The sequence below is a fragment of the Salmo salar genome, chromosome ssa03 (assembly GCF_905237065.1).
Source record: "Salmo salar chromosome ssa03, Ssal_v3.1, whole genome shotgun sequence".
NCBI classification, from domain to species: Eukaryota; Metazoa; Chordata; class Actinopteri; order Salmoniformes; family Salmonidae; genus Salmo; species Salmo salar.
This window is the reverse complement of record NC_059444.1, coordinates 26,729,991-26,756,867: the sequence shown is the minus strand read 5'-3', so window position 1 is coordinate 26,756,867 and position 26,877 is coordinate 26,729,991. Positions and strand designations below refer to the sequence as shown.

Below are 26,877 nucleotides of genomic sequence, written 5' to 3'. Positions count from 1 at the left end.
CTGACATGTGCATACACTGCCACCTACTGTACTGAAGTGTGAGACCAGACACGGCATACCCACTTTAAATTCTGATAATACAAAATTGGGAAAAAGGACAATTATCCTGCCAACTAGTAGCACAAAAATAATTATAATATATATATATTTTTAAACACCAGCCCATTTCACTATTTAACCCTATCTAAGCTTACTCCAGGCCAACGGTCTGGGAGGACAGAACACTACCACTCAACACCCCCTGCAAATCTTCAACAGTAAAACCTCGTAATCCCATGTACTTCTCTGCAGTTGCCACCACAACCTCTATTTTCTGTGACTTACATTCCATGTCTGCAGTACAGTTGACAACCATGGCTATGAATGCTAAGAAACCCACCTCACTCAAAACATATTCCACTTTTCTTCAACCTCACTCCTCTGACTTCCAAGTGTAATCATTAAACCTATCCTTATTGTTAGAAGACTAGCGTGTGTAAATCAGCTCTTCCTAAAATCCTGCATGCAGGAAGTAAACAGAGAATTCTGAACCTTAGGTCCAAGTGTAAGGTACATCTATTGCTGTTGCATTATCATTCAATGATCACTAAAGCACTAACCCTAAACATATTCCTGGGCTAATGCTTTTTGTTATTTTGTGTTCATTTGACAACAGCCAGGGATTGACTGATTATCACTGAATTCAGAGCTCCCCGATGGACTTGGTTGGATGGTTCCTAGATAGGGCTACTACAGTGCCATTCCATAGAAGAGAATTTAGCACATTTGCCCCAGAAAACGTGTTTTTGTTCTCTGCTCTCCTACTGTGTACGTTTGGTCTATTCACCTTATTATTGAAAATGTCCATGACATGTAAAATAAGAATATTGATGACCCCTCTGTAAACACACAATTACAAAGGCAGGGTCACATGAGCACATTTTATTTGTCTTGCATATGGTAATCAACTTATTGGAAACAATAAGTTACTACTCATTCACTATCAAGTTATGTTGACTTACAATTAAGATGACTATGATCACATACCTTTAAAAATAACCAAAGAAAATTGGGTATGGAGGGAACATCACACAAAGCAGGCAGATGAGGAATTGACCCTAGAGTTACCTACATTACGCTGTGGTTGTCAGTATTGATTTGAGGATATGAGTAGGATAGAGCTAACTGTACAAAAGAATGTAAGATAATTACAACAAAAATACAAATGAACATTGAGGTTTTACAGATGACTTGGTGAATGAGCTGGTGTTATATCAAGGAGTGTCAGTGCAGTAACTTTTCCAGTTGCCCTGACATCTCAATCATGAACTAACATAAGCCTACTGTACTGTACATTACTGACAACAAATGGTACTTTGAAAGGAGGATGTAAGCCATGATATGACAAAGCTTTCAAGTTATACAAAACTTGATAACTCAGAACAATAGCTATTTGCATATCATCACCTCATATATCTCCTTACTAGAAATACATTCTTTATAGATCTCTATGAACCAGCCAAATTATGTAGGTTTTCGCCTTCTCATAAATTTCTATTTATGAAAAGGCACACAATTCATAAATTTACCAGGAAATATTACAGTCCTGATCCATTTTATCTTAGAAAAATGGAATCAATCATACTAACAAAACAAACAAAACATAATATGGTAACATTATCTACTTTTAATAGAATATAAGCACAGTAATTGATATAGTGAATATACTGTAGTATTCAGATTGTCTGCAGATGGCCCTCCTGATTCAGTAGTAGAGTTTTTTTTAAGCTGCAACAGTTGAGATGTGCCATGCAAAACTTGAAAATGCTCAATGAATTGAATAAAGAGGTTACTTTCTTCAATATTAATAGGAATTCCAATGAGAGATATGCATGAATTCTTGGATTAATTAAAATGCCTTAAAATCCTCTGTCTTTAGAGGGCAGTGTTACACTTTCTCCCTGAGTGCTGTACTGTATTGCAGGTTTTCCCAAAATCAGTCCGCGGCCCGCCCCTGGTTTTTGCCCTAGCACTACACAGCTGATTCAAATAATCAACTTGTCATCAAGCTTTGATTATTTGAATCAGCTGTGTAATGCTAGGGCAAAAACTAAAATGTGCACCCAGGGGTGGCCCTTGGACTGATTTTGGGAAACCATGCAGTATTAGACCTACTGTGACCACAATCATCCCCATACAATATAAATTAAACTTGACACATCAAACATACACATTATTTGTTCCAACTAGCATACGTACATGTACATATCCAATACATTTTTCTGCACTTCTCTAAGCAAAAGGCAGCATTACAACAACATAAATACAGTGAGGAGTGTAACAACACAGATTTCCTGTGATCATGATGGATCCGGAACTCAGCAATAATACATGTCATTTTAGTGAAGAACCTGAATAACCATTCAGTTGATATGATCCGTATCTAAGTGAATGAAGTGCTGCTGTATGATAATATGTTTTTAAAGTATAATGCCATTATCTAATCAATTTTGTCATAGTGTAAATACCAGTACATGAGGTGGCGTGCAATACTTATATGGCTTGTCCATTTCCCATTCCATCAATGCAGGGTTGCACCACAGCAATGCTAAACATAGAAATGAGGGACATAAGCTCATTCACATGAACAGAATATAACATAGTAGAATATAAAGTATTTAAAAGCAATCATAGATAGTCATGTATAGGCTATTATTAAAACTGTTTTTTCTTATTGGTCTATTTCCATATAGGCAGATGTTTAAGAATTGCTATATAATATGCTGCACTTTCGTTTTCTTTTTGCTTAGATTCATTTCTCATTTCCCTGAACTTGGAGGCCCTTGCTTGTTCCATATACAGTACATCTCTCGGTTGACTTGATTGAGAACGGTTCGAAATCTAAACAGATACAATAACATGAGATGGAATTGAAACTTTGCTAATTAATGCAAGCCATATCAAGTAACAGAATATGATATGACATTGATACTGCTCGACCAATGATGAGGCCTTATATAAAAATCCCAAAGTCTTTCCACATTCCCCTCTTCAGTCGATGTCCTTGTCCCACCACACTTCAGAAAAAAATATTCAGCAAGCTAAAAAAAAAAAAATTGCAATGTACAGCTAGCTGCGTAAAAAGTCCAGGACCATAAAGTACAATTTGTTCATAAATGTCCTCATTCATACTAGGTTGTTTTTTTGCTCACATTGGAGCCTTATAGTAAAATTCACTGTTAAAAGTTCAATGTCTGCAGCAAGCAGCAGTTCTCATAGGTCTTCAGAAACAGTGATGTTATCAGAAAAAATCATTGTCAAGCCATGCAGACAACTTATTTTTTAATACATTAGTGTGCTTCATCTTTTTGTTCTTCATAGACAAACAGAGAGTCTGTTTAATCTTTCCTTGACCTTCCGCCTATACTAGTCACATGCTTGTTTCACAAGATGGAGATAGACTTCCATCCAGAACTATGTGGTTTTCCTTTTGGCTGTTGCCTGCATCTCCTTCACCATTGCCACCAACAACCACTTCCTGAGTAGTGCAGTTGGTTGATTTAGGTGACAAAGGGCTGAAGACAGCGGCCCTGTCCATGTGATTTCCCCTGTGGCTTAAGCTGGAAGGCTGACCTTCGCCGTCTAAGCCCTTGGCTGCATCCTCTCCTTGGCCTGACTCTCCTGGTGCCCGTGGGCTGGTCACCGGGGCCTGGCCTGGGGGTGGGGAGGGCTGGTATCCTTGTGGAGACAGAGTAGCACAGGGAGGCGTTGATGGCATCTCTGCCTGAGATTCAATGAAATTCACTTTTAGAGCTTTCGTCTTCTGTGGGTTGCCTCTGAGAGAACTGCGGATGTTTTCGACGCTCATGTCAAAGCTTTGATTATCCTCCCCCTGTGACGCCCCCTCTGGATTGCTTGAGACAAACTCATAAAGACCCTCCTTGATGATGGTAGCCGGCGGAACTTTCTCTTTGGTTTTTGGTTCCATAGAGCTGATCTGGCTGAGGTCGAGGGGAGGAGGTGCCTTCCGTCCTGCTACGTTAGGGAGGAGGGCACTGCTTTCTGCCACACTGAACTCTGTAGTGCAGCTGGCGAAGCTGTCCACGCTCGATGGGCTCCTGAGGTCACCGCTGGCTCGTTCCCTAATTAGGGGGGGCTTTAGTCCAGAAGACACCACCCTCATTTCCATTTCCTCCTTAAGCTTCTGTCCTTGTTCATGTGGAGCTCCCAAGCCAACGTTGGCAGTGGTCGTCATCTTGTTGTACATCTCCTCCAATATCTTGGCATTCAGGTGCTGTGGGCTGGTTCTTAGAGGATTGACCCTATCTGGAGATCCCAGTTGAGCAACCTCTTTATACCTTGCCTGGGAATTTGGACTAGCCTCAGAGTTGCCTTGCCTACTGCTCCACCTACTAGGTGAGAGATGGTTATCCATTGGCCGTTTCTCTTCACCTTTCTCCACCATAACGTCTGTCAGCTCCATACTGCGAGCGAATGCATCCTTCAGATTCATAGAAACAATACTGCCATTCCTCTTCGCCCGCTCCAAGGCCTCTCTCCTTTTGATGGCTTTCTCCTGTCTCTTCTGCTCCCTGTAGAACTCCGAGAAATTGTTCACAATGATGGGGATGGGCAATGCAATGACCAACACACCTGCAATACAGCAGAGCCCACCGACTATTTTACCAAGAAGAGTTTGTGGATATATGTCCCCATAACCTACAGTTGTCATGGTAATGGTAGCCCACCAGAATGAAGCAGGAATACTAGTGAATTTGGTGGCATCTTCGTCTTTTTCAGCAAAGAATACCAGGCTGGAGAAGATCATGATGCCCATAGCCAAGAACAATATCAACAGACCCAGTTCATTGTAACTGCGCCGAAGGGTGAACCCAAGGGACTGCAGTCCAGTGGAATGTCTGGCCAGTTTTAGAATTCTTAAGATTCTCATGATACGGAATATCTGGACCACTCGTCTGACATTCTGGAACTGCAAAACACTCTTGTTGGATTCGGTCAGGAAGAGAGTTACATAGTAGGGCAGGATAGCTAGTAAATCAATGACGTTCAGCGGGCCTTTGCTGAACTGCCACTTGTCAGGAGAAGAGAGGAAGCGGAGGAGGTACTCCATCGTGAACCAGGCGATGCACACAGCTTCAACATGCGCTAGGCTGGGATTGTCATTGACCTGTCCAAACTCATCAACGACTTGTAGCTCCGGCAAGGTATTGAGTGATAATGAGATTGTTGATAGAACGATGAAGAAGACGGAGACAAAGGCCAGGAACTGAAAGACAAAGAAACAAAACAATAGAAAATGAGTCATGATCAGATAGCTGAGACAACTCTTATTACACACAAACATCAGTGTGTGTGTGTGTGTGCATACTGGTTACTTATTCTAGTTAACCTGGTTTCTCAGGACTAAGCCTTCCTTACTAAGATGCATGGAAAACATGAATTATGCCTTCAAGTGAACAGATAGTGAGTGAGATTGATATTTGCTCACATTTAACGTTGCCAGGAGGATCATTAAGGTGCTGTATTTGCAGCTAAATATCATCAAGCAGTAAGTCCACTGCGTACTGTGCTTAAGGTCTAATGATGTTGTTTAAGTAAATCAACTGTACTACATCTCAACTGTAATTTTTGTCTTCATTAGCTATATTGCCTAGGCCAAGGGTTGTTCTCCCCATGCAACCCCTTAACTCTACAGTGTCTTGGTGGGGTGGTCTGACATCATAGCCCCATGAGGTGCCCTGACCTCACGAGAGAGATTTCTTAGCGCATCCAACCATAAAGTAATTTTGATATTGCTGGTAAGTTACTTAGTTACTTAGAATACTTAATTACTTAGAATACTTAGTTACTTAGAATACTTAGTTACAGTATTCACTCAACACCACTTACACCAAATTTGTCTTATGTATTACACAACATCCTTTGATTAGATGGTTCTACAACATGACATGTTTATTTACTGTACAGTATAAGCCAAAGGATAAGATGATGTGAGCAATACCAGAAATGGTTGTGTAAGGCACAGATGACAGAGCAGAGGGCAATATTTCCTTACATCCATCAAAATGTGGGCGGCAGCAGAGGCTCTATTATGGATTGATAATCAATGTTTAAAGCAGATATCCTCTCAACTCTGCAGCACGTTGGCCACTCCTTCCTTAACCGAAGAAACACTCAAATCAGAGATATCTGATACAGGAAACAAACAAATCACCACTTATCACATCAGTTAATTAACAGCGTATAGATTTCTGTCTGCTATTTCCTCTATGTCATGGTTCTAAGAAGTCTTTGTCAACGGCCATTATGCTCAGGTTAAATTAGCGCTAACATGCACAAATACCAAAGGTTGTTGTAGGTCAAACCTGTGAGGTCTGTGTGTGTGATTGCGTGTGTATGTTCACTTCTTCATCAAGACAAGGGCACAGGTTTAGTTCCCTGTGGAAATAGACACATTCTTATTATATCTCTCTTTGCTATCCCTGGTCGGTCCAGCTGCCCTCCTTCCCTTCCTGGGTCCCCAAGGCTGTGACGCTGTCATCGCATGGGCCTGACCTCCCTGCAATACTCTCTTAATCACGGCTATAGTGGAGAATTAACCCCCAGGTTACAAAAGACTCAGACACCATAATAGATCTGCATCTCCAACTCCTGTGTAGAAATACAATCAGTTGTGATTAGCAGACAGAGCCCAAAAACTATGACATGAGAATACAGTATCTGTGGGAGATTCAATCACACAGACAGTGAAGGACAAAGAAAAAGTTGCCGGTTTAATTTCAACTCGTCTTAAAGGATTCACGGGTGTTTGAATGAGATGACTAATTCAATAAAATGACAGATCCCTCATTGCAGGCAATACAATTAGGAGTTAGCGGTAACTTTTCAACATGTGATGATTACTTTGCAAGGATACATTTGCCTACGAAGGTATATCCAAACAGGTCAGGCCATACTGTAGTATTTAGCACAGTTGATTTTCACATGACAACCTTGCTGCAGTGCTGCAGGACGTAACACGACTAATTGACATAACTGTGACCGCTCTCCACATCTCCAAGTGCTTTATGCAAACAAGATCAATTTGCATATTGTGAAATGAGCAATACTGTATGTGTGCAACAAAGATGTGAGAGTATGAGCTTAAGTCTCAATATTGGCATAGTTGCTGTATTGGCAAGCATCTGTAGTGTTTCAGTGTCATTAGTCCTTTAAAATATGAGTGCAATGAAAGTGAAGGGCAGTCTTGCCAGGGACAAGTGGGGGAGCTCAAATGACTGGCTTAGAGAGCTATTGATGAGACTCTTGGCCTTGTGAGAGATGGCTACACAGAACAATCTCTTTATGGAAGGGTTTCCCCTCATCCCATGAAGCAAATGCAAATGTAGAGTTTATAACCTGCCATGGATTCTCTTATCATTTCAAACATAAATATAATATTTGTAGGCTAATACATGCTAACTTTAAGTTCCTGCACACAGCCTATAGCCATACATACACATTGTATGGATCACAATGTGTTGCATTAAATCAATGATTATGCACAATCAGCTTTCTATGCACAATATCCTGTCTGCGGCTTGTATTTTTAGTGGGTGTGTTTGGAATGACAATGTTGACTCAATAAGAAGTATCAGATTATTGGTTGATTCTTCCTGTTGAGGAAAGAATGAGTAACCACTTCTAACCTCTCTCTATCCTTACTATAGATAGCCACCAAATCCTATTACAATTATCCTGAAATGTTCTCCTCACAGAGACAAGCACATGCTGAAGCTCCAATACTCATGGCCCTCTGGAGAAGGGGAGGGTTTATACAGACTTATTACACCCGCATCTATATATTAAGTGAATAAACCACAGATATGTTAAAGAATGAAAAATGTCCCGAAGAGCACCTAAGGGTGATTTAGGGTGGAGAGTGGCCATAGCTGTGACAGCCTGTCGATGCCACGTGAGTCACTGACAACCACCTGGATCCATTGCCAGCTACTTCTGAGAAAGCCTCCTGCCAAGACCGAGCCAAGGACTAGCTAAGAATCTACTCTATCACACCTGAGCACTGATCCATCAGGCAAATGGACGCTCTATAATCATGATATACTGTAGAGTAGTTTGGCTTGTAAATATAAAATCCAAATTGTGCTTAAAATGAGCCACAACTGGTGGGTAAACATTTCTGTTGGTTCCAGTAATAATGAACCATGATCCATACAAGTATTGGTAATGCTGATTTTTCGGAGCAATTATGTTGTTAGTAGCAATGGGTAGGACTACTTATAGTTATATAGTTGTCATGGCGTCTAGTGGCAGCCTAGGCAGAGGGCTAATGTACATATATAATCATATTTAATGCATGCAGAGTTGGCAGTGGGACAGTTTTTCATTGCACAGGAGGATACTTCTGAACAAGGCTGTAACCAGGGTTTGAGTTTTAGTGAGGTCCAGAAGGTTTTTTTTTAACATTGAAGCTAATTTACTGCATTCTATACAATTAAAACACGTTAAAAATGCTATTTGGAGAACAGCAAAAACAAGCAAAAATGACCCCAGCCATTATCACCTTGGCTGCTGTGGGTTCTTTCATCTCAGTCAATCTACAAAAGCCTATTAGTTATACAATGGTAATGTTAATCCCCTGAAAGGGGGGGAAATATGATACATGATTCACACTGACACGTAGCATCAGCGACTGTTCAGTCAGTTGTAATGATGAATTGCTCTTTGCCTAGATATCTATTTTTTCAAATTGCATAGCGTTCACATCTGTATTTCTAGGCATTACTGATAAAGCTCCGGACCCACAGACATCAATGGAGCACACAGATGATCGTATTACCACTTTCACATGATTTATTACAATATTACTCAAGAATCTGTATGAATATCAGTGATGGAATGGTAAAAAATGGTAGGTAATGGATAAGATGAACAACCACCGATATAAACAAAAACGCATTACATTTTAAGAACTGTATTGTTTGCATTTTGATTACATTTTAATGTAGGCCTATAGGGAAGATAGGCCATATGGAAATGTTCATATTGAAATGTTTATATTGAAAAATATCTTATTTTTTGAGTTCCTAACAGGGGACACCACATGAGGCCCTGTCCCCAAGTTTGGGAACCATTGTACTAACCTCTCTCTCTGCTTGCTTCCTCCTTTTCTGTCTCCTATGCTTCCTCCTGCATGCATTGCAGCCTGCCTCAGCCTCACCACTGAGAACCACATCACTGTCTGTGTTTTGATACACCATCCAAAGTGTAATTAATAACTTCACCATGCGCAACTGGATATTCAATAGGTGCTTTTCTTTGCGAGGCATTGGAAAACCTCCCTGGTCTTTGTGGTTGGTGTTTGAAATTCAATGCTCGACTGAGCGACCTTACAGATAAATTGTATGTGTGGGGTAGTCATAAAAAAATAATGTTAAACACTATTATTGCTGAGTCAATTTAACTTATTATGTGACTTGTTAAGCACATTTTTACCCCTGAACTTATTAAGGCTTGCTGTAACAAAGAGCTTTTAATTTTTAATTAATTTGATTATTTTTTCAAAAACATAATTTCACTTTGACATTATGGGGTGTTGTGTAACCAGTAACAAAAAAAATCTAAATTTAAGCCATTTCAAATTCAGGCTGTAACAACTAAATGTGTAAAAAGTAAAGGGGTGTGAATACTTTCTGAAGGTACTGTATCTATAAGCGTCTACCAGTTGTGCACTCATTCTCCGAGAGTCGGTTTTTGTTTGTTTGGGTGATGTCTGTAGACACGGCAGGAGATGCGTGATGGTTTTAAGATTGCCTTTTGTCCGGCATCTCACAAACACACTGTCAGCAGCATCTCTAGTGTCGCCTACTTCTCCAGTGAGCCGTCTCCGAGCTGGGGTAGTTTGTTTTGTGTCTCAGGCCCTCGGCCTGTGCCGCGAGAGAGAGTGGTGAATGTGCTGCTAAAAAGGCAAATCCGGGAGACAAATCCAGGGGATGCAGGCGAATATAACGAACAAACCACTCTTCATGATTCCACTATTTCGCAAAGAGGCATGCGTGATTAGCGTTCTGACCTTTGATCACAGCTGTGACCAACATTTATATATTGACCCATAATTCATTTTCTTTATTGTGTACAAATATGTATACTTTTTTTATTCTAAAAAATTACAGAAGTCCGGCCCTCTGTGTCCTCATAGTTACGGCCATGCTTCTGAAATAAGGAGAGGGCTGTACTCTGTGGGGAGCTCAAACTTCATCACAGAATCGCAATACAGAGAAGCTGCAGACGGCGGAGATGCACTGATAACATTGAGCTGCCTGCCTGTCTGCCTGCCCTTGGACATGCTGACCTGACCACCATCTCCGACCACCATCTAGCTATGAGCTTCTAGATCCTCTCATGACCGCAGCTGCCCATCCGCTGGAGGCTTCAAGAAGCACTCAAACAGATTTGATCGATCCGATCTAGCTACTGTTGTAGCCTATATTTCTGTCTAAATACTTGCTATTGTTTATTTTGCTTAACAAGCGCTTTGAGATTTTGTGAGTAAGGAAAAGTGCTATAAAAGTTTAATAAATAATAATAATAATAATACACAATCAGTAGCTACCTTCAGGTAGTATCCATCATACTTGTGCTTGGATTGATGAATCCTAAGAGGGGGAAGTAAATATTTATGTAACAACTATTTTACCACAGTTCTAAGTAAATACCAAAGAACCCAAATAATTTGAAAGATACCAGATGTAAGAACATTTTAAACACTTTTAACTGAAACCGCTTCAAAGAAAGGTGTCTTACATTACACTACAGAGACCTAGAGAGGGAGTCTGTCATTGTGTGATGCAGAGGGATGGATAAGACAAAGCCTCTGAAAAGCCTTGGCTGTAGCCATCGCGTGATGCAGGGATTGTCTCGGGCATGTCAGGATGAACACCCAGTCTGGCCACAGTCATGGCTGCTGAGGTCAAGTCAATGGTCATGCAGCATTATGCCTATTGGCTGTGATGGCAGACCTGCTGGAGGTCTCATTGGTCAACTGTGACTTGAACTATCACCCACCCAGGTGGGTCAAAGGGCAATTGGGATCGAGTTATGTGAAAGTCCATTTTGTCAACACTAACTAAAGTGGCATAATAGCTGCCAAATGGTATGACCTTTGCACCTTGGCCTAACCTAAATCCATGCTGCTTCACATAGAAATTAGTAATAACCTTGAGTGACTTGTTGCTTTGTACATGAAGAAACAGCACAAAGGAAAAGACTATGCTGAAAAGTTTGACTATTTCACAGGCAGGACACTGAGGTCAACATTCATCATTATACGCTTACAAGACTTTTCTGTTAAAACCACACTAGTGGGCCACTACCATGTGTCTTTGTCTTCTCCATGAAAAAACATGGCATTTATGTCACTGTGCCTTGTTCAGCAAACACTCTATAAATTATACCCTGACAAATAAAAATGAAAAAATTTTAAAAAATTGCTAACTGACATTTACTCCTGAGGTGCTGGCCTGTTGCACCCTCTACAACCACTGTGATTATTATTATTATTTGACCCTCCTGGTCATCTATAAGTGTTTGAACATCTTGGCCATGTTCTGTTATAATCTCCACCCGGCACAGCCAGAAGAGGACTGGACACCCCTCAGAACCTGGTCCCTCTTGGTTTCTTACTGGGTTCCTGCTTTCTAGGGAGTTTTTCCTATCCACTGTGCTTCAAATCAAATCAAACTTTATTTGTCACATGCGCCGAATACAACAAGTGTAGACCTTACTTACAAGCCCTTCGCTTACTTACAAGCCCTTAACTAACAGTGCAGTTCAAGAAGAGTTAAGAAAATATTTACCACATAAACAAAAGTAAAAAAGAATAAAAAGTAACACAATAACATATCAATAACGAGGTTATATACATGGGGTACCGGTATCGAGTCAGTGTGCGGGGGTACAGGTTAGAGGTAATTTGTATATGAAGTTAGGGATGAAGTGACTATGCATAGATTATAAACAGCGAGTAGCAGCAGTGTACAAAACAAATTAAGGGGGTGGTCTGACAATTTTATGGGCTTTCCTCTGACGCCGCCTATTATATAGGTCCTGGATTGCAGGATGCTTGGCACCAGTGATGTACTGGGCCGTACGCACTACCCTCTGTAGCGCCTTACGGTCAGATGCCGAGCAGTTGCCATACCAGGCGGTGATGCAACCGGTCAAGATGCTCTCAATGGTGCAGCTGTAGAACTTTTTGAGGATCTGGGGATCCATGCCAAATCTTTTCAGTCTCCTGAGGGGGAAAAGGTTTTGTCGTGCCCTCTTCACGACTGTCTTGGGGTGTTTGGACCATGATAGATCGTTGGTGATGTGTGACATTTGCTGATGTAAAAAGGGCTTTATAAATACATTTGATTGATTGATTGATTGATTGCTATGTGATATACTACCAAAGAACTTAATACAGAGTAATTGACTCATGGGCCTTGCGTGCGTGTGGTGCATTTAGATACAGTCTAGGTCGACAGACATCAGTGGTGAGGTTGTGGGGGTGGAAGGAGCAGGATTAGCTTCCTCCTGACCTGATCTGTAGATCTGCAGAAACGTAATTGCGTGAACAGTGATCTGGATACAGAGAAATCGCTAGCCCACGTCTTGAGAAGATTCCAGGGCAGGGCATGCGTGTGCAAACAGGGAGCGAACGCCAAAGGATCAGCAGATACTCTGCCACAAGACACCTTTGTGACTCAAGTGTAAGGGTGTTCGTTGATACTCTGTGAAACAGTCATAAAACACCTGTATTGTTCTTCTCCTGCATTACATCCTGGATGGTTTTATCCTCCAACAGTCCTGACAGACAATCTTTACCCACTAAAAGAGCCCTGTCTGTTGCTGCCAAATCTCTCATTAGGCACTGCAAATGACAGTCTCCTCTTTGGCCCTGGAGCTCTCAGTGGAGTTGAACAATTACCATTGAGACACATTTGCTGTGTTTTTATTGAATTTCCAAAAAGGAAATAATAAGGTGAATTATAGACAACACACAGTAAGTACATGTACAGAATATGTTACAGTACTTCTTTACTTTCTCAAATTAGATATGGTTATGGGTATCTATAACAGTTATTGTACAGTATTACCATATCCATCCGTAGTCTTGTACATGAAATACCTTTTTCACAGCAATAACAATTTACAATGCTCCATATAGATAACATATATTTTCATTTAACACCACAGATGACATTTTTTTTGTTGTTCCCTCAGGGGACAATAAAGTAATTTGCATTTGAGGTCAAGTACATGTAGCCATGTTCTGTATTTAGAAACGACCCTTTGGATATTTTAAGATCCAACAAAGGAATCCATTCCAGAGACCCAGTCTAAGACCTTTGAGTATTATACTCTGCTAATCCACATTTTCATTAAAATATGCTGCAACACTAAAGCCCTTTATTCATACACATAAATCCCTCAAAACAAAACCAAGAGAATGATGATTGATCATGACTCAATCTGAGCATGATGTTCTATGTTTATGAGTGGCGGAGGTGTCCAATACATTAGTTGAGAGGTGGGACTGCGGGACAATGGGGCTAGTACACAGACTGAGCTGCCTCTGATGTGTGTCTCTCTGTCCCCACCAGGCTCCATGCATGTGTGACCTGGACCGGCATGGTGCAGTCCTTGGGAACATCTGGCTACTGAGAGGTAAGCAGATTAATTGAAAGATCTGGATTTCCCTCATTAAGCCCTGGCCAGGTCCGTCCTCCCACTCAGTTACGTTTAGCGCTTGGTTTGCTGCTAAACTTCAAACAAAGGCTCCCAGGAAACGGACAGAAAAAAAATCCAGGGAAGATTGTTTGTAGAGGTTCAATCAGGCAAAACACAAGGATTTGTTCCAGGTATAATCTGTGACAGGAGTTTGGATTTATAGCAACATCTGAGAGGAAATGAACACGTGTGGAAGGCTGTGGCTTAACATCACAAATGTTATGGCTATGACATAAAAGAGAAACACCACTTATACATTTTAATTGAAAGAAGATTTAATTTGAGTAAATCCATCAGTCAAACAGTGTTAGGGTTCCACACTCGCCTCAAACCGACCTCACCTCAAATCCAGTAGCAATTTTGTGATCTGACTGCCAAAGGCTAAATGTAATCAACTAAACAAATTCATTGAGATGAAAGTATGCCTGTAAAATGTATGCGAGTACACAGCCAATAAAATGAATCCTATATAAAAGATTTATTCTGAGCCAATAACAAAATGGCTGACATATAGAACCTACTTCCTCTGAGGAATACAGGCCATACAGCAAAGAGCCCACAGTTTATAGATCTGATAGACAATGAGATAAAAAAGCAACAAGACAAACAACACACTGTAAAATTCCCAAGGAAAAAAAAGGAAATACCACCTCAACGCAAAGGATGTGAGGCTTGAAGGTTAGATTATTTCTGGCAAACATTATCACTGCTGCAGCCCGTCCTCGGAGGGGAAACTAACTCGGCAAGGAAACCCAAGAACGTCTTGATCAATATCAGGAGGTATTTATGGAAAAGTGACATGGGATATATTGGATTGGCTGTGTTTTTATATGGGAGATGTAGCTGGAGCCAACCCACCACATTTTTCAAGGAGCTTCTGCTGAGTAAGGGACACAGTGGAGGAGTGCCATTTCATTTTACAGGCCATTGTACAGCAATGCCAACTACAAAATGGTTATATAGCCTTCTAAAGACCATTACTAAACCAATATCAAGCCTAATGTGTTTGCGTGTATGTATGTGTATATTTCACTATTGATTAGGGATGAACCACTGGATTGTAATTTAAACCTAAAATTTGACACTTCCTTAGAAACGTAATGACACAATTTTCAATTATCAATAGACAGTGAAACTGCATATAGACCCACATTTTTGTTATCAATATAACATTGCAGTATCAAGACAGTTTGCATAGATTTCACTGTTCATTACTATGGTGAGAGACACCATGCTATTACCTCCCAAACGAGGCTTTATTTAGACCATGTTGGCTCAGGCTACTGTTTCTGACTGTGATCCATGTAGACCAGAGCCCACTGGATTGTGTTCAGTGAGTTGCTGATGGTGGGATGGTTTCTCTTTGTGTGAGGGGAAAAGGGAGAAGGCCATGATTATAGTAATTAGTCAAATAGATGCGCCTGATTGGTCATCACGACGTACAGGCCAACCACAAGCTTGGTAATTAAGGTGACATGACCATGTGACAGATTCAGACGACATGATGATTGGGCAACCTGTAATTAAACACAGTGTGTAAACTGAACTGATATTTAACCAAATAAACTAAACCAAATGTCCAAGGTATTCTGTTTTAGGCACAAACATTGGATCCTGCAATGGCTACATGCACACCACACACTATTACATTGCATGGAGAAGAACAGACTGCCACAGCATACTTACACATGTTTTTTTTAATGTGATGTTTATGTCATCTGCTAATGCAGAGCTAATTTGCATAGGACTACTTCGTTGATTACTACCCACTCCACAAATAGACTAAGCCTACTCAACTCAGGGCAATGATTTGCAACTATAATATTTTGGTATTTTATTAGGATCCCCATTAGCTGTTGCGAAAGCAGCAGCTACTCTTCCTGGGGTCCAGACAAAACATGACATAATATATAACATGAATAGACAAGAACAGGACTACATATATTTAAAAATGGCACACATAGGCTACATATCAAGACATACACACAATATCTAGGTCAAATAGGGGAGAGGCGTTGTGCCGTGAGGTGTTGGTTTATCTGTTTTTTTAACCAGGTTTGCTGTTCATTTAAGCAATATGAGATGGAAGGGGGTTCCATGCAATAACGGCCCTATGTAATACAGTGCGCTTTCTTGAATTTGTTCTGGATTTGGGGACTGTGAAAAGACCCCTGGTGGCATGTCTGGAACAGATTACCCTGTTCGTCTCAGCCTGCCGACAGCCGTCAAATAAATCATACCACACTCACCACCCTCAAGCCATGCAATCAATTATACACTCTTAGAAAAATTGATTATTCAGCTCTCCCCATAGGAAAAACCTTTTTGGTTCCAGGTAGAACCCTTTTGGGTTAAAGGTAGAAACCTTTTGGAAGGGTTCTACATGGAACCGAAAAGGGTTCTACTGGCAAACAAAAGGGTTCTACCTGGAGCCAAAAATAGTTATTTAAAGGGTTCTCCTATGGGGACAGCCGAAGAACCCTTTAAGGTTCTAGATAGCACCTTTATGTCCCTAAGAAAGAGTGTATGATTTTTAAAATAAATAAAAGTACAGATATATGATGTTAGTTTGACCAAATTCTCACAGCAGGAAAATAATCCTGCAGCAATGGATTATAATTGTATGGATTATAATGAATGGACATTTTTGTAGCGGTTGAAACATTTTTGTTAGGACAAATCAAGTTTAAAAATGTTAAGTTGTTATTACAAACTTTTGAAGCCTTTTTAAACCTTGAATACATTACAATCCGCTGGGCACACCAAGTCATTTCAACATGGAAATGTGGGTAATATTTGGTTGAGACGTTGATCAATGAGCTTTCAACCTTAATTTATCCACTCAAAAAGAAAGCCAGAAATTTGTTGAATTCTCAATGTGTTATCACTATGCTTTCAACCATATACAGTGCCTTCAGAAAGTATTCAAACCCCTTGACTTATTCCACATTTTGTTGTGTTACAGCCTGAATTCAAAATTCATTAAAATTGTTGTTTCTCACCCATCTACCCGCAATACCCCATAATGAAAAAGTGGAACATGCTTGTAGAAATTTTTGGAAATTTACTGAAAATGAAATACAGAAATATGTCATTTACATAAGTATGCACACCTCTGAGTGAAAACATGTTAGAATCATCTTTGGCAGCAATTACAGCAGTGAGTCTCTCTGGGTAAGCCTCTAAGAGCTTTGCAGACCTGGATTGTACAATATTTGCCCGTTATTATAAAAATAAATATCCAAGCTCTGTCAAGTTGGTTGTTGATCATTGCTAGACAGCCAATTTCAAGTCTTGCCATAGATTTTCAACCCATTTACAACAAGCCCAAACTGTAACTAGGCCAATCAGGAACATTCAATGTCGTCTTCGTAAGCAACTCCAGTGTACAGTTGAAGTCGGAAGTTTACATACACTTAGGTTGGAGTCATTAAAACTTGTTTTTCAACCACTCCACAAATTTCTTGTTAACAAACTATAGTTTTGGCAAGTCGGTTAGGACATCTACTTTGTGCATGACACAAGTCATTTTTCCAACAATTGTTTATAGACAGATTATTTCACTTATCATTCACTGTATCACAATTCCAGTGGGTCAGAAGTTTACATACACTAAGTTGACTGTGCCTTTAAACAGCTTGGAAAATTCCATAAATGATGTCATGGCTTTAGAAGCTTCTGATAGGCTAATTTACATAATTTGAGTCAATTGGAGGTGTATCTGTGGATGTATTTCAAGTCCGACCTTCAAATTCTGTGCCTCTTTGCTTGACATCATGGGAAAATCAAAAGAAATCAGCCAGGACCTCAGAAAGAAAATTGTAGACCTCCACAAGTCTGGTTCATCCTTGGGAGCAATTTCCAAACACCTGAAGGTACCCCGTTCATCTGTACAAACAATAGTACGCAAGTATAAACACCATGGGACCACGCAGCCGTCATACCACTCAGTAAGGAGGCGCGTTCTGTCTCCTAGAGATGAACGCACTTTGGTGCGAAAAGTGCAAATCAATCGCAGAACAACAGCAAAGGACCTTGTGAAGATGCTGTAGGAAACAAGTACAAAAGTATCTATATCCACAGTAAAACAAGTCCTATATCGACATAACCTGAAAGTCCGCTCAGCAAGGAAGAAACCACTGCTCCAAAACCAGCATAAAAAAGCCAGACTACGGTTTGCAACTGCACACGGGTACAAAGATCGTACTTTTTGGAGAAATGTCCTCTGGTCTGGTAAAACAAAAAGAGAACTGTTTGGCCATAATGACCATTGTTATGTTTGGAGGAAAAAGGGGGAGGCTTGCAAGCCGAAGAACACCATCCCAACCATGAAGCATGGGGGTGGCAGCATCATGTTGTGGGGGTGCTTTGCTGCAGGTGCACTTCACAAAATAGATGGCATCATGAGGCAGGGAAATTATGTGGGTATATTGAAGCAACATCTCAAGACATCAGTCAGGAAGTTAAAGCTTGGTCGCAAATGGGTCTTCCAAATGGACAATGACCCCAAGCATACTTCCAAAGTTGTGGAAAAATGGCTTAAGGACAACAAAGTCAAGGTATTGGAGTGGCCATCACAAAGCCCAGACCTCAATCCTATAGAAAATGTGTGGGCAGAACTGAAAAAGTGGGTGCGAGGAAGGAGGCCTACAAACCTGACTCAGTTACACCAACTCTGTCAGGAGGAATGAGCCAGAATTCACCCAACTTATTGTGGGAAGCTTGTGGAAGGCTACCCGAAACGTTTGGCCCAAGTTAAACAATTTAAAGGCAATGCTACCAAATACTAATTGAGTGTATGTAAACTTCTGACCCACTGGGAATGTGATGAAAGAAATAAAAGCTGAAATAAATCACTCTCTCTACTATTATTCTGACATTTCACATTCTTAAAATAAAGTGGTGATCTTAACTGACCTAAGACAGGGAATTTTTACTCAGATTAAATGTCAGGAATTGTGAAAAACTGATTTTAAATGTATTTGGCTAATGTGTGTGTGTAACCTTCCGACTTCAATTGTATTTTATTTGTGACATGTTGACATAATCTTGTAGTTTAAATTTCACCCTTAAAACAACAGTTAACTTTTTTTCAAATCCAATGTCTTTTCCGTGTAGATTCCATGTCACAGTACATTGACAAATAACGTTGATTCAACCAGTTTGTGCCCAGTGGGAAGTTTGCATTTTGAAATTAAGATCCTACATTTGTACATTTAAAGCACATTTATCGATCACATTATCTTGACTTTCCAGTGTTCATTAAAGAGGATCATCTCTGACTCATTCAATCTGCACCCCTCCAAAAAGTAGGAAAATCACATTTACAGTAGGTCAAACTACTGTACAACAAATCAAGTCGCCTTTGTTTGTCATCTGAGTAATATTGAACAACCTCACCGAAGAGTGTAACTGATGATTAACATTAGCTCTAAAAAGGTCCCGATGGACCTCTGCCATAATGGAATGAATTTCTCTCAAAGTTGGTATAAATCTGGGATAAAAAGGTGAGTCGTTATTTGAAAGGTTTAACCAGCAGTTTCTAAAAAGAAAGGGGATGGCTCATGCTTAGAATTTTAACAACTGGCTACTATAGTGGAATGTGAAGGGCATTTGAAATTAGATGACTTAACACCACAATGTATACTGTATATGAAGTGACACATAGTATGAGAAGTGATGGGATTATTGCTTCCCTGGAGATAGAAAATCAGCTAGTTGTGGCTTTTAATATCAAGGTAGTTGCAGATTGAGGAGAGGGGAAGAGGGATGAGAAATAGTTATATAAATGGCGGCAAATTACCACACAGATGCCTGTGGCATTTTCCTTCGCCTCACACTGCCATGCTTGGGTACACGATCTGAAGGAAAAATGGATTATGCTGAGAGATGCAGTTTCCTTGCCAAGATTCAAAATCCCTCATCCAATATATCAATAACAGGATAACATCCTTGATGTGAATATACTCATATATACAGTAAATGCCCAAAATATCAAGAGCACTTAAGTTGGGTAATGTGACAGCAAATCAATCCATTTCCATTTGAAAATGGATAATAAAGTATTGCTCTGAGTTGACCAGGTACCCATGTACATTTTGTTGACCTTTTCTATCCAGTGTGTTAATTGAGGTGGATTGAAAGATGTCTCTCATTTTAGAATGAGAGGTAGACAGCACACAGTGGGAGATAGTTTTCGTACAGAAATCTATCATGTGCAAGCAAAAACTTTGGGGTACAGTTTCACCATGTACAAAATTCCAATCTAGTCAAGGCTAAAATAACCCTGTACTGCTACAGTGCATGTCCAGATTGCAACAATTGAGCCACATGAGTTACAGGTGAAAAACCTGTACCTCTATTTGAGAACAATGCCCTATGACCCTATGACATATTCAGCTCCAGTTGAAGGTCAATTGACATAAATGGGTGAAAGAATCAAATTTAAAAGACAACACATTAGGGAAAAACGATTAGGCTATCTAAGCATTCTGTCTAACCTGCCAAAGGGACAAATTAATCTCACTCAAGCTTTTTAATCATTCGTCAAGATTAAATTGAGCGTGGTAAGAAGACATGCTCCTGCCGTCTGCACTATCTCACAGTCATTAACTCAAATTAACCAGTGGGCACTCAACCTGTATCTATTCAACAAGTACTGAACAGGAACTAATCATGAAGAGAGGAGACTGCTTTTACGTCATTTGTTAATCTTATAGCAGCAGCCAACCCAACTGCAGTAATTGCTTAACAGCTCTACCGCACACGTGACCCCCGCCCGGGCTGGTCGGCATATTGCAAACCCAGCTCGCTGTGAGCCAGACTGTGTGCAGCCTTCACAACAGTCTATTTGCAGAAGCAGCCTGGGTCAAACCCCCAAAGAAGATTAAGTCTCACTTCCATCACTCCCTACAGTACTGAGCCGCACAACCAGGCCTCAGCAAAACTAGGGACACACCCTATTATGTAGTAGGCCTACCTGTATGAGAACCTGATGGCTTTCATGGCATATAAAAGTATGTTAAAACTGACTGATGTGTAGAATTAAGGAGGTGGTGAACAGTATGGGCAGGACACAGCAGGCTGTAAGCAGCTGATACTCACATGGAAGTTACACATGCTCTGTGTCAAGGGGTTATTCACATTTGCTAAAGTTTCCAATGTTTGTTTGTATCATTGGAAAATCACACAAAAATATCTTGAGACCCGTTGGAAAGTTGTTTCCAATCATTTCAAAATAAAACATTTCGATTCTATAGGTATACCAAATCAAATACTGTACTATAGGTAATAAACTGGAAATAATATTTTACAGTATTGAACAGTAGCCTCACAAAATTGTGAATGACACTTCTTCTGGAGTAGTAATTTGATTTGATCAAGCAAGGCCCCTTTCGGTTCCTGTCAGCAGTTGTGTGTGATGTAATGACAACAGCCCTGAGTGGATGCTGTGTCATTGTGCTGACTCACAAAATATAACTGACTGGGAGCCAACCATAACATACTGCTCTGTTGTGACAGGCTGGGTATACCCCATGGCCACTCCTCCGATATCTCGAGTTAGCGACACACACAGCCAGTGTCCTTCCCTGTGCCTTATGCTTTTCCATGTCCTTTTCTCAGGCCAAAGGAGGCAACACACCCTGGCATTACCCCTGTGCTTTAAGCACTCCCTAAGCTCCATGTGCTAGTTAGTGCTACCCCCATGCTTCCTTCCACAAGCCAACAGGAGCTTAGTGTCTGTCATTGGGAGGTAAGGGATGCCCTATCTTACTTCACTGTTCACTTAATCGTTACAAATCACCAAGCTCATTTCACAAAGACCTTTGGTCTGATGGCACTGCACCAATCTCTGGGTAGTCAGGTTTCAATGTTACAGTTGAAATAAATACAGTACATGTATGTGAAGTGGAACATATTTCAGGTTTTGGAGCCCGTCATTTTGAATTACATGATGTCCATAGTGACTCAAATATTGCACAAGGACAAAATTCAATTAAAAGGATTGCCCAGTCGGCAGTTGCCCATCTGATTGACAAAATCAACTCAGCATTTGTCTCCATTCCTCCATGTTTCTCCATGCAGACCTATATTAAAGTCACATGATGTGACCACTGGTACAATTACTGCTTTGCCTCGTCAAGGATCGACCCGTGATGTCACTCTGATGAATCGGATCAGGAACTGATGCCAACCCTCTGAGCAGAACCTAGACAACCACTGCATAACACGTGTAACCAATGTTCATCGAACACAGTGCAGTCTGTTGAGTGTCCTGCCAGTTTACTGAAGCAGGATAATGGGGACTGACCAGTGTGTGAGTCAACAGTGGGTTCCCCTCACCATCTGTCACCTCCAGCACCTCCTCCTAAAACCTTTTCCTATTAGGCCTACTGCTATAACTCCTAACAGACACCAAGCACCTCCTCTCGAATTAGGTGACTAAATGTTATTAAAAGAAAAGAAAAACTTGTACAAAGCGCTTACTTATATCACTTGTGTTTATTAGCAGAACTAAATCTAGTCTCCCTAAAACTCCAGCATGGTTCTTCAGAAAACCTCCTGTTTATACCATTTGAGGTTGGCAGTGGACTGAACCATTAGATGCTTTAGATTTTGCCCATAGAGAGGACAAATGTGCAATTGTGGGAATACAATGCATTACACTTCCCCACTCTAGTAAAAAAAAAAGATAAAAGCATGCACATTAAACCGTTACTAATGGGTCAATTGACTGCTTTTCTTGGACTGAATTCTGGGAAGCACAGTACACATGGTGTACCATAGGGAGTGTGTATGCAAGACAATAAATAAAGCTGCTGTCTGTAAAATATTATTTAACACTTTATCATATTAGACAGATTCATATAAGACCTTAGTCCTGGAGACATAGATCCAATAAGTAACTTGAACATGAATACCAAACCATAATACCTAACCTTAGACTACAGGCATTTGGTGAGTTCATATGATCAACTGATCAGCATATACTAAAATAAACGACACTAAACAAAAATATAAACGCAACATGTAAAGTGTTGGTCCCATGTTTCATGAGATGAAATAAAACATCCCAGAAATATTCCATATGCACAAAAAGCCAATTTCTCTCAAATGTTGTGCACACATTTGTTTACATCCCTGTTAATTAGCATTTCTCCTTTGCCAATATAATCCATCCACCTGACAGCTGTGGCATATCAAGATGCTGATTAAACATCATGATCATTACACAGGTACACCTTGTGCTGGGGACAATAAAAGGCCACTCTAAAATGTACAGTTTTGACACACAACACAATACCACAGAGGGAGCGGGCAATTGGCATGCTGACTGCAGGAATGACAACCAGAGCTGTTGCCAGAGAATTTAATATTCATTTCTCTACCATAAGCCTCCCCCAACATGGTTTTAGAGAATTTGGCAGTACATCCAACCGGACTCACAACTGGAGACCACGTGTATGGCGTTGTGTGGCCAAGCGATTTGCTTACGACAACGTTGTGAACAGAGTGCCCCCATGGTGGCGGTGGGGTTATGGCATGGGCAGGCATAAGCTACAGACAGCAAACACAATTGCATTTTATCAATGTCCATTTGAATACACAGCGATACCATGACTAGATCCTGAGACCCATTGCCGTATGATAATTCACTGCCCCATGTCAGAAGGATCTGAACACAATTCCTGGAAGCTGAAAATGGCCTAGTTCCCAGCATACTCACCAGACATGTCACCCATGGAACATGTTTGGGATGGTCTGGATCAACGTGTATGACAGCGTTTTCCAGTTCCCGCCAATATCCAAAAACTTCTCACAGCCACTGAAGTGGAGTGGGACAACATTCCACAGGCCACAATCAACAGCCTGATCAACTCTATGCGAAGGAGATGTGTCGCGCTGTATGAAGCAAATGGTGGTCACACCAGATACTGACTGTTTTTTTTTATTTCATCCCCTACCTTTTCTTTTTACAGATGCATAGCTGTACTCCCAGTCATATGAAATCCATAGATTAGAGCCTAATGAATTCATTTCAATTGGCTGATTTCCTTACATGAACTGTAACTCAGTAAAATCTTTGAAATTGTTGCATGTTGAGTTTATATTTTTGTTTAGTATGCATGTATTGGTTAAGAGTGCAAAATACTGTGCATTAATATACAGTATGTGTGATATTATTCATATGCTGTATTTGTTTAATGTATCGTATCAACTGTACAACACACAGAGCAGTATGCAGTGAGCACACATTAACCATAATCTTCTGGGTTCTTTCTTATCTGATTACTTCATAGGTTAAAAGAGGATTAAGCTGCTGGTGGCACAATATTCTCCTCTACTGTTTTGATTGAGTTGGAAGTAAAGAGATATCTAAAGACAAATTCAATGTGGGACACATGATCTGTTAATAAACTAATTGATCAAATTCCATATATCTGATATATTGAGATTCACTTCATACAGAGTTTTGCCATCATCTAAGCTGAAGTTGAAAACGGGTTAAGGAGGTCTAGCCCCTACAGTACCCCCCTACTTTACTGCAACCAAGATCATAAATTATAAGACTACATTATGAAATTAGAGAGATTCCTGCAGCAGCTATGACACCATGGGATGGGATGGATTTGGACTGACCCATAGTCAGTAGGCCTAAACTCAACCCAGGTCAACGCTTTGGTCTTACCTTAGCAGCAAGAGAAGAGCTAGGCTTCTCGAGGAGGTCCCACAGCTTCTGTCTCTTGTCTGGACAGCAGCCTTCTTCCGGCTCCTCCCCGTCCTTTTCTCTGAGAGACTCGGCCTCCCTCCTCAACTCCTCGTTCATCTGCTCCTTCTTCTGGTGGTACCTGGCCTGGCAGCAGGATTCCAGGTAGATCTCATCTATACCCCAGTAGTCGAGCTCCTGGCCGAAGGACAGGGCGCACATCTCCTCCATCATGTGCAGCTTCCCTGTTCTGTAAAAGTTCAGAATGGAGGAGAACGCCCCTGGGTGCCTATCGAAGAAGTATTCATTATCAGTCAAGCTGTAATCGTCACAGATCTCCATTAAGGTTTCGTGGGTATTGCAGTCTCTGAGTTTACCCAGCCTGGTCCTGGGGAGACGGTCCAGGGTCCTCCATAGGACCTCGTGGACCAGCCCCCCAACATTGATGCGGACTCTTCTGGATCGAGACTTAGTACGGATGATGTCGATCGGCTCTGGTGGGAGTGAGCCTACAGGACGTGAGTTGCTTTTGGGGATCCCAAAGCTAGCTCTCTCCGCCATGATGGTCACAGTTCAGGTGTTATGCTAGGTCAGGTCAAATCCACTGACCCTTCAATTAGGATTGGGCCCAACAACTTTGAATGTGAGATAAACTTCAAACCGGTTTCCCCATGGCTTCAACTGAAAGAAAAAATGAAAAAACAGGGACACTAATTTTACCATTAGTTGAGGACAAATGTGCATCAGAATGCATTATCATTTTTGAATACGTGATTTAAAAATATCCAGATCAGTTTATATTGACTACATCTAAGCAGTGACATAATTGACTAACTAGTGCTCATCAAGCCTGGTCATGGGGACCCACAGGGTGTGCATGCTCGTTGTGCCCAGTAGGCCTCAACTAATCAGCTAATCAACACGCCCTTGACTAGTTGAATCAGGTCTGTTAGTATAGCATGAAAATCCAGACTGAATTATTATCCTTAGCGTGACTCAGTCTAGATTTCCAGGCTAGTGTTATTACATGGCTGGAACAATATCCTACACACCCTGTGGTTCCCCAAGACCAGGATTGAAGAACAATATAGCCTATTAAATAAATGTCATGTGAGCTCATGGTATTGCAGAACCACCCTGAAAAGTTATTCTTTATCAAATAAAATAAAGAGTGCTCTATGCATTGAAGGCAATAGGCCTATGATTTAATTGTGTTGACTTAAGTTAACCATAAATCTCACTGCGAGTAGCCTATTACACTTAGCTACACTCTTAGAAAAATGTGCTATCTAGAATTTTGAAGAACCCTTGTTGGTTCATGGTAGAAACCTTTTGCTTCCAAGTATAACCATTTTGGGATCCATGTTGAACCGTTTCCACGTAGAACCGTTTCCACAGTGTAGGCTACTGTTCATGACTTCATAATAGCCTCCAGGCTATTTATACAGGAAACTCTAGGGCACTCGTTTTAACCAACTTACACTAGATTTGGAGGGTGTCACTTGGAGGGTAAATTTTACCCAACTCTGTCTTGATAGGTCTTGATAATAAGGCACTTTATTATAGCCTAGGGTAAATTCTAATAGAGGTCACATAGTTGTACTTTATCACCCCAAGGTTACTTATGTAATAAACAGAACACCTATTTCAAGATCAAATGGAACCATTTATGATTTGGTATCCTACCCAATATACCATATCAATTCAGTAACCTGAACTTTTCAAACATCTTATCTAGTAATCAGACCCTTACTGATCCTGTATTTCACTGTAATCAAACATAATTTATTTCACATTTAGTATTTTATGAACGTCTTTGCATTTTACACAACCTAAATAATAGAGCAGTAGATAGGCTAAAAGATTAGATATTATTATTTTTAAACAACATTTCAGAAAATAAGTGAAAAGTCAACATTTCAGAAAAAAATGGAGTCTAATATAGTCTAATAACAATCCGTGGCCTACCTTTTTGTATCACTCTTATCTTTCAAACCAAACTCCTCTCCCTCGAAGAGAATTGAAGCGGCAGGTTATCCGTGATCAGGCTACCCTCCCATCCGACTAGTACCGCAAGCCGTCTGTAACTGGAGTAGAGGGTGTCTTCCACATTTTTATCTTTGTCACATTTAGAAATAAACAGAGAAATATCGTCCTTGTAGTGAGAAAATACTACTACCAGTAGTAAAACTGCAAATGGCACCCTCCATGGGGATATGATAAAAGAGGTTGTCCTCGGATATCGAACATGTAAAAATAAACGGATGAGCGCACCATGGGCTATCTGTATGGCAAGACGCACAGGATCGAGTAATAAGGGGGAGCTTTTCTCCACCCGCTGGCTGCAACACAGCCCGGAGGTGAAAGCTAATTGGATTGAGATGTACATCACCAAG

The 26,877-nt window shown here is 40.6% G+C and overlaps 1 protein-coding gene across 1 annotated transcript; it reads right to left on the bottom strand.

Moving 5' to 3' along the window:
- Nucleotides 1–906: 906 nt before the first annotated feature.
- Nucleotides 907–26,877, bottom strand: LOC106599326 (potassium voltage-gated channel subfamily B member 2-like). The gene is made up of 3 exons (XM_014190496.2): nucleotides 26,450–26,877; nucleotides 24,464–25,162; nucleotides 907–5,266 (listed from the first exon to the last, which is right to left on the bottom strand). The coding sequence occupies exons 2-3, from the start codon at nucleotides 25,040–25,042 to the stop codon at nucleotides 3,410–3,412; spliced, it is 2,436 nt and encodes an 811-aa protein (XP_014045971.1). The 5' UTR covers nucleotides 25,043–25,162; nucleotides 26,450–26,877; the 3' UTR covers nucleotides 907–3,409.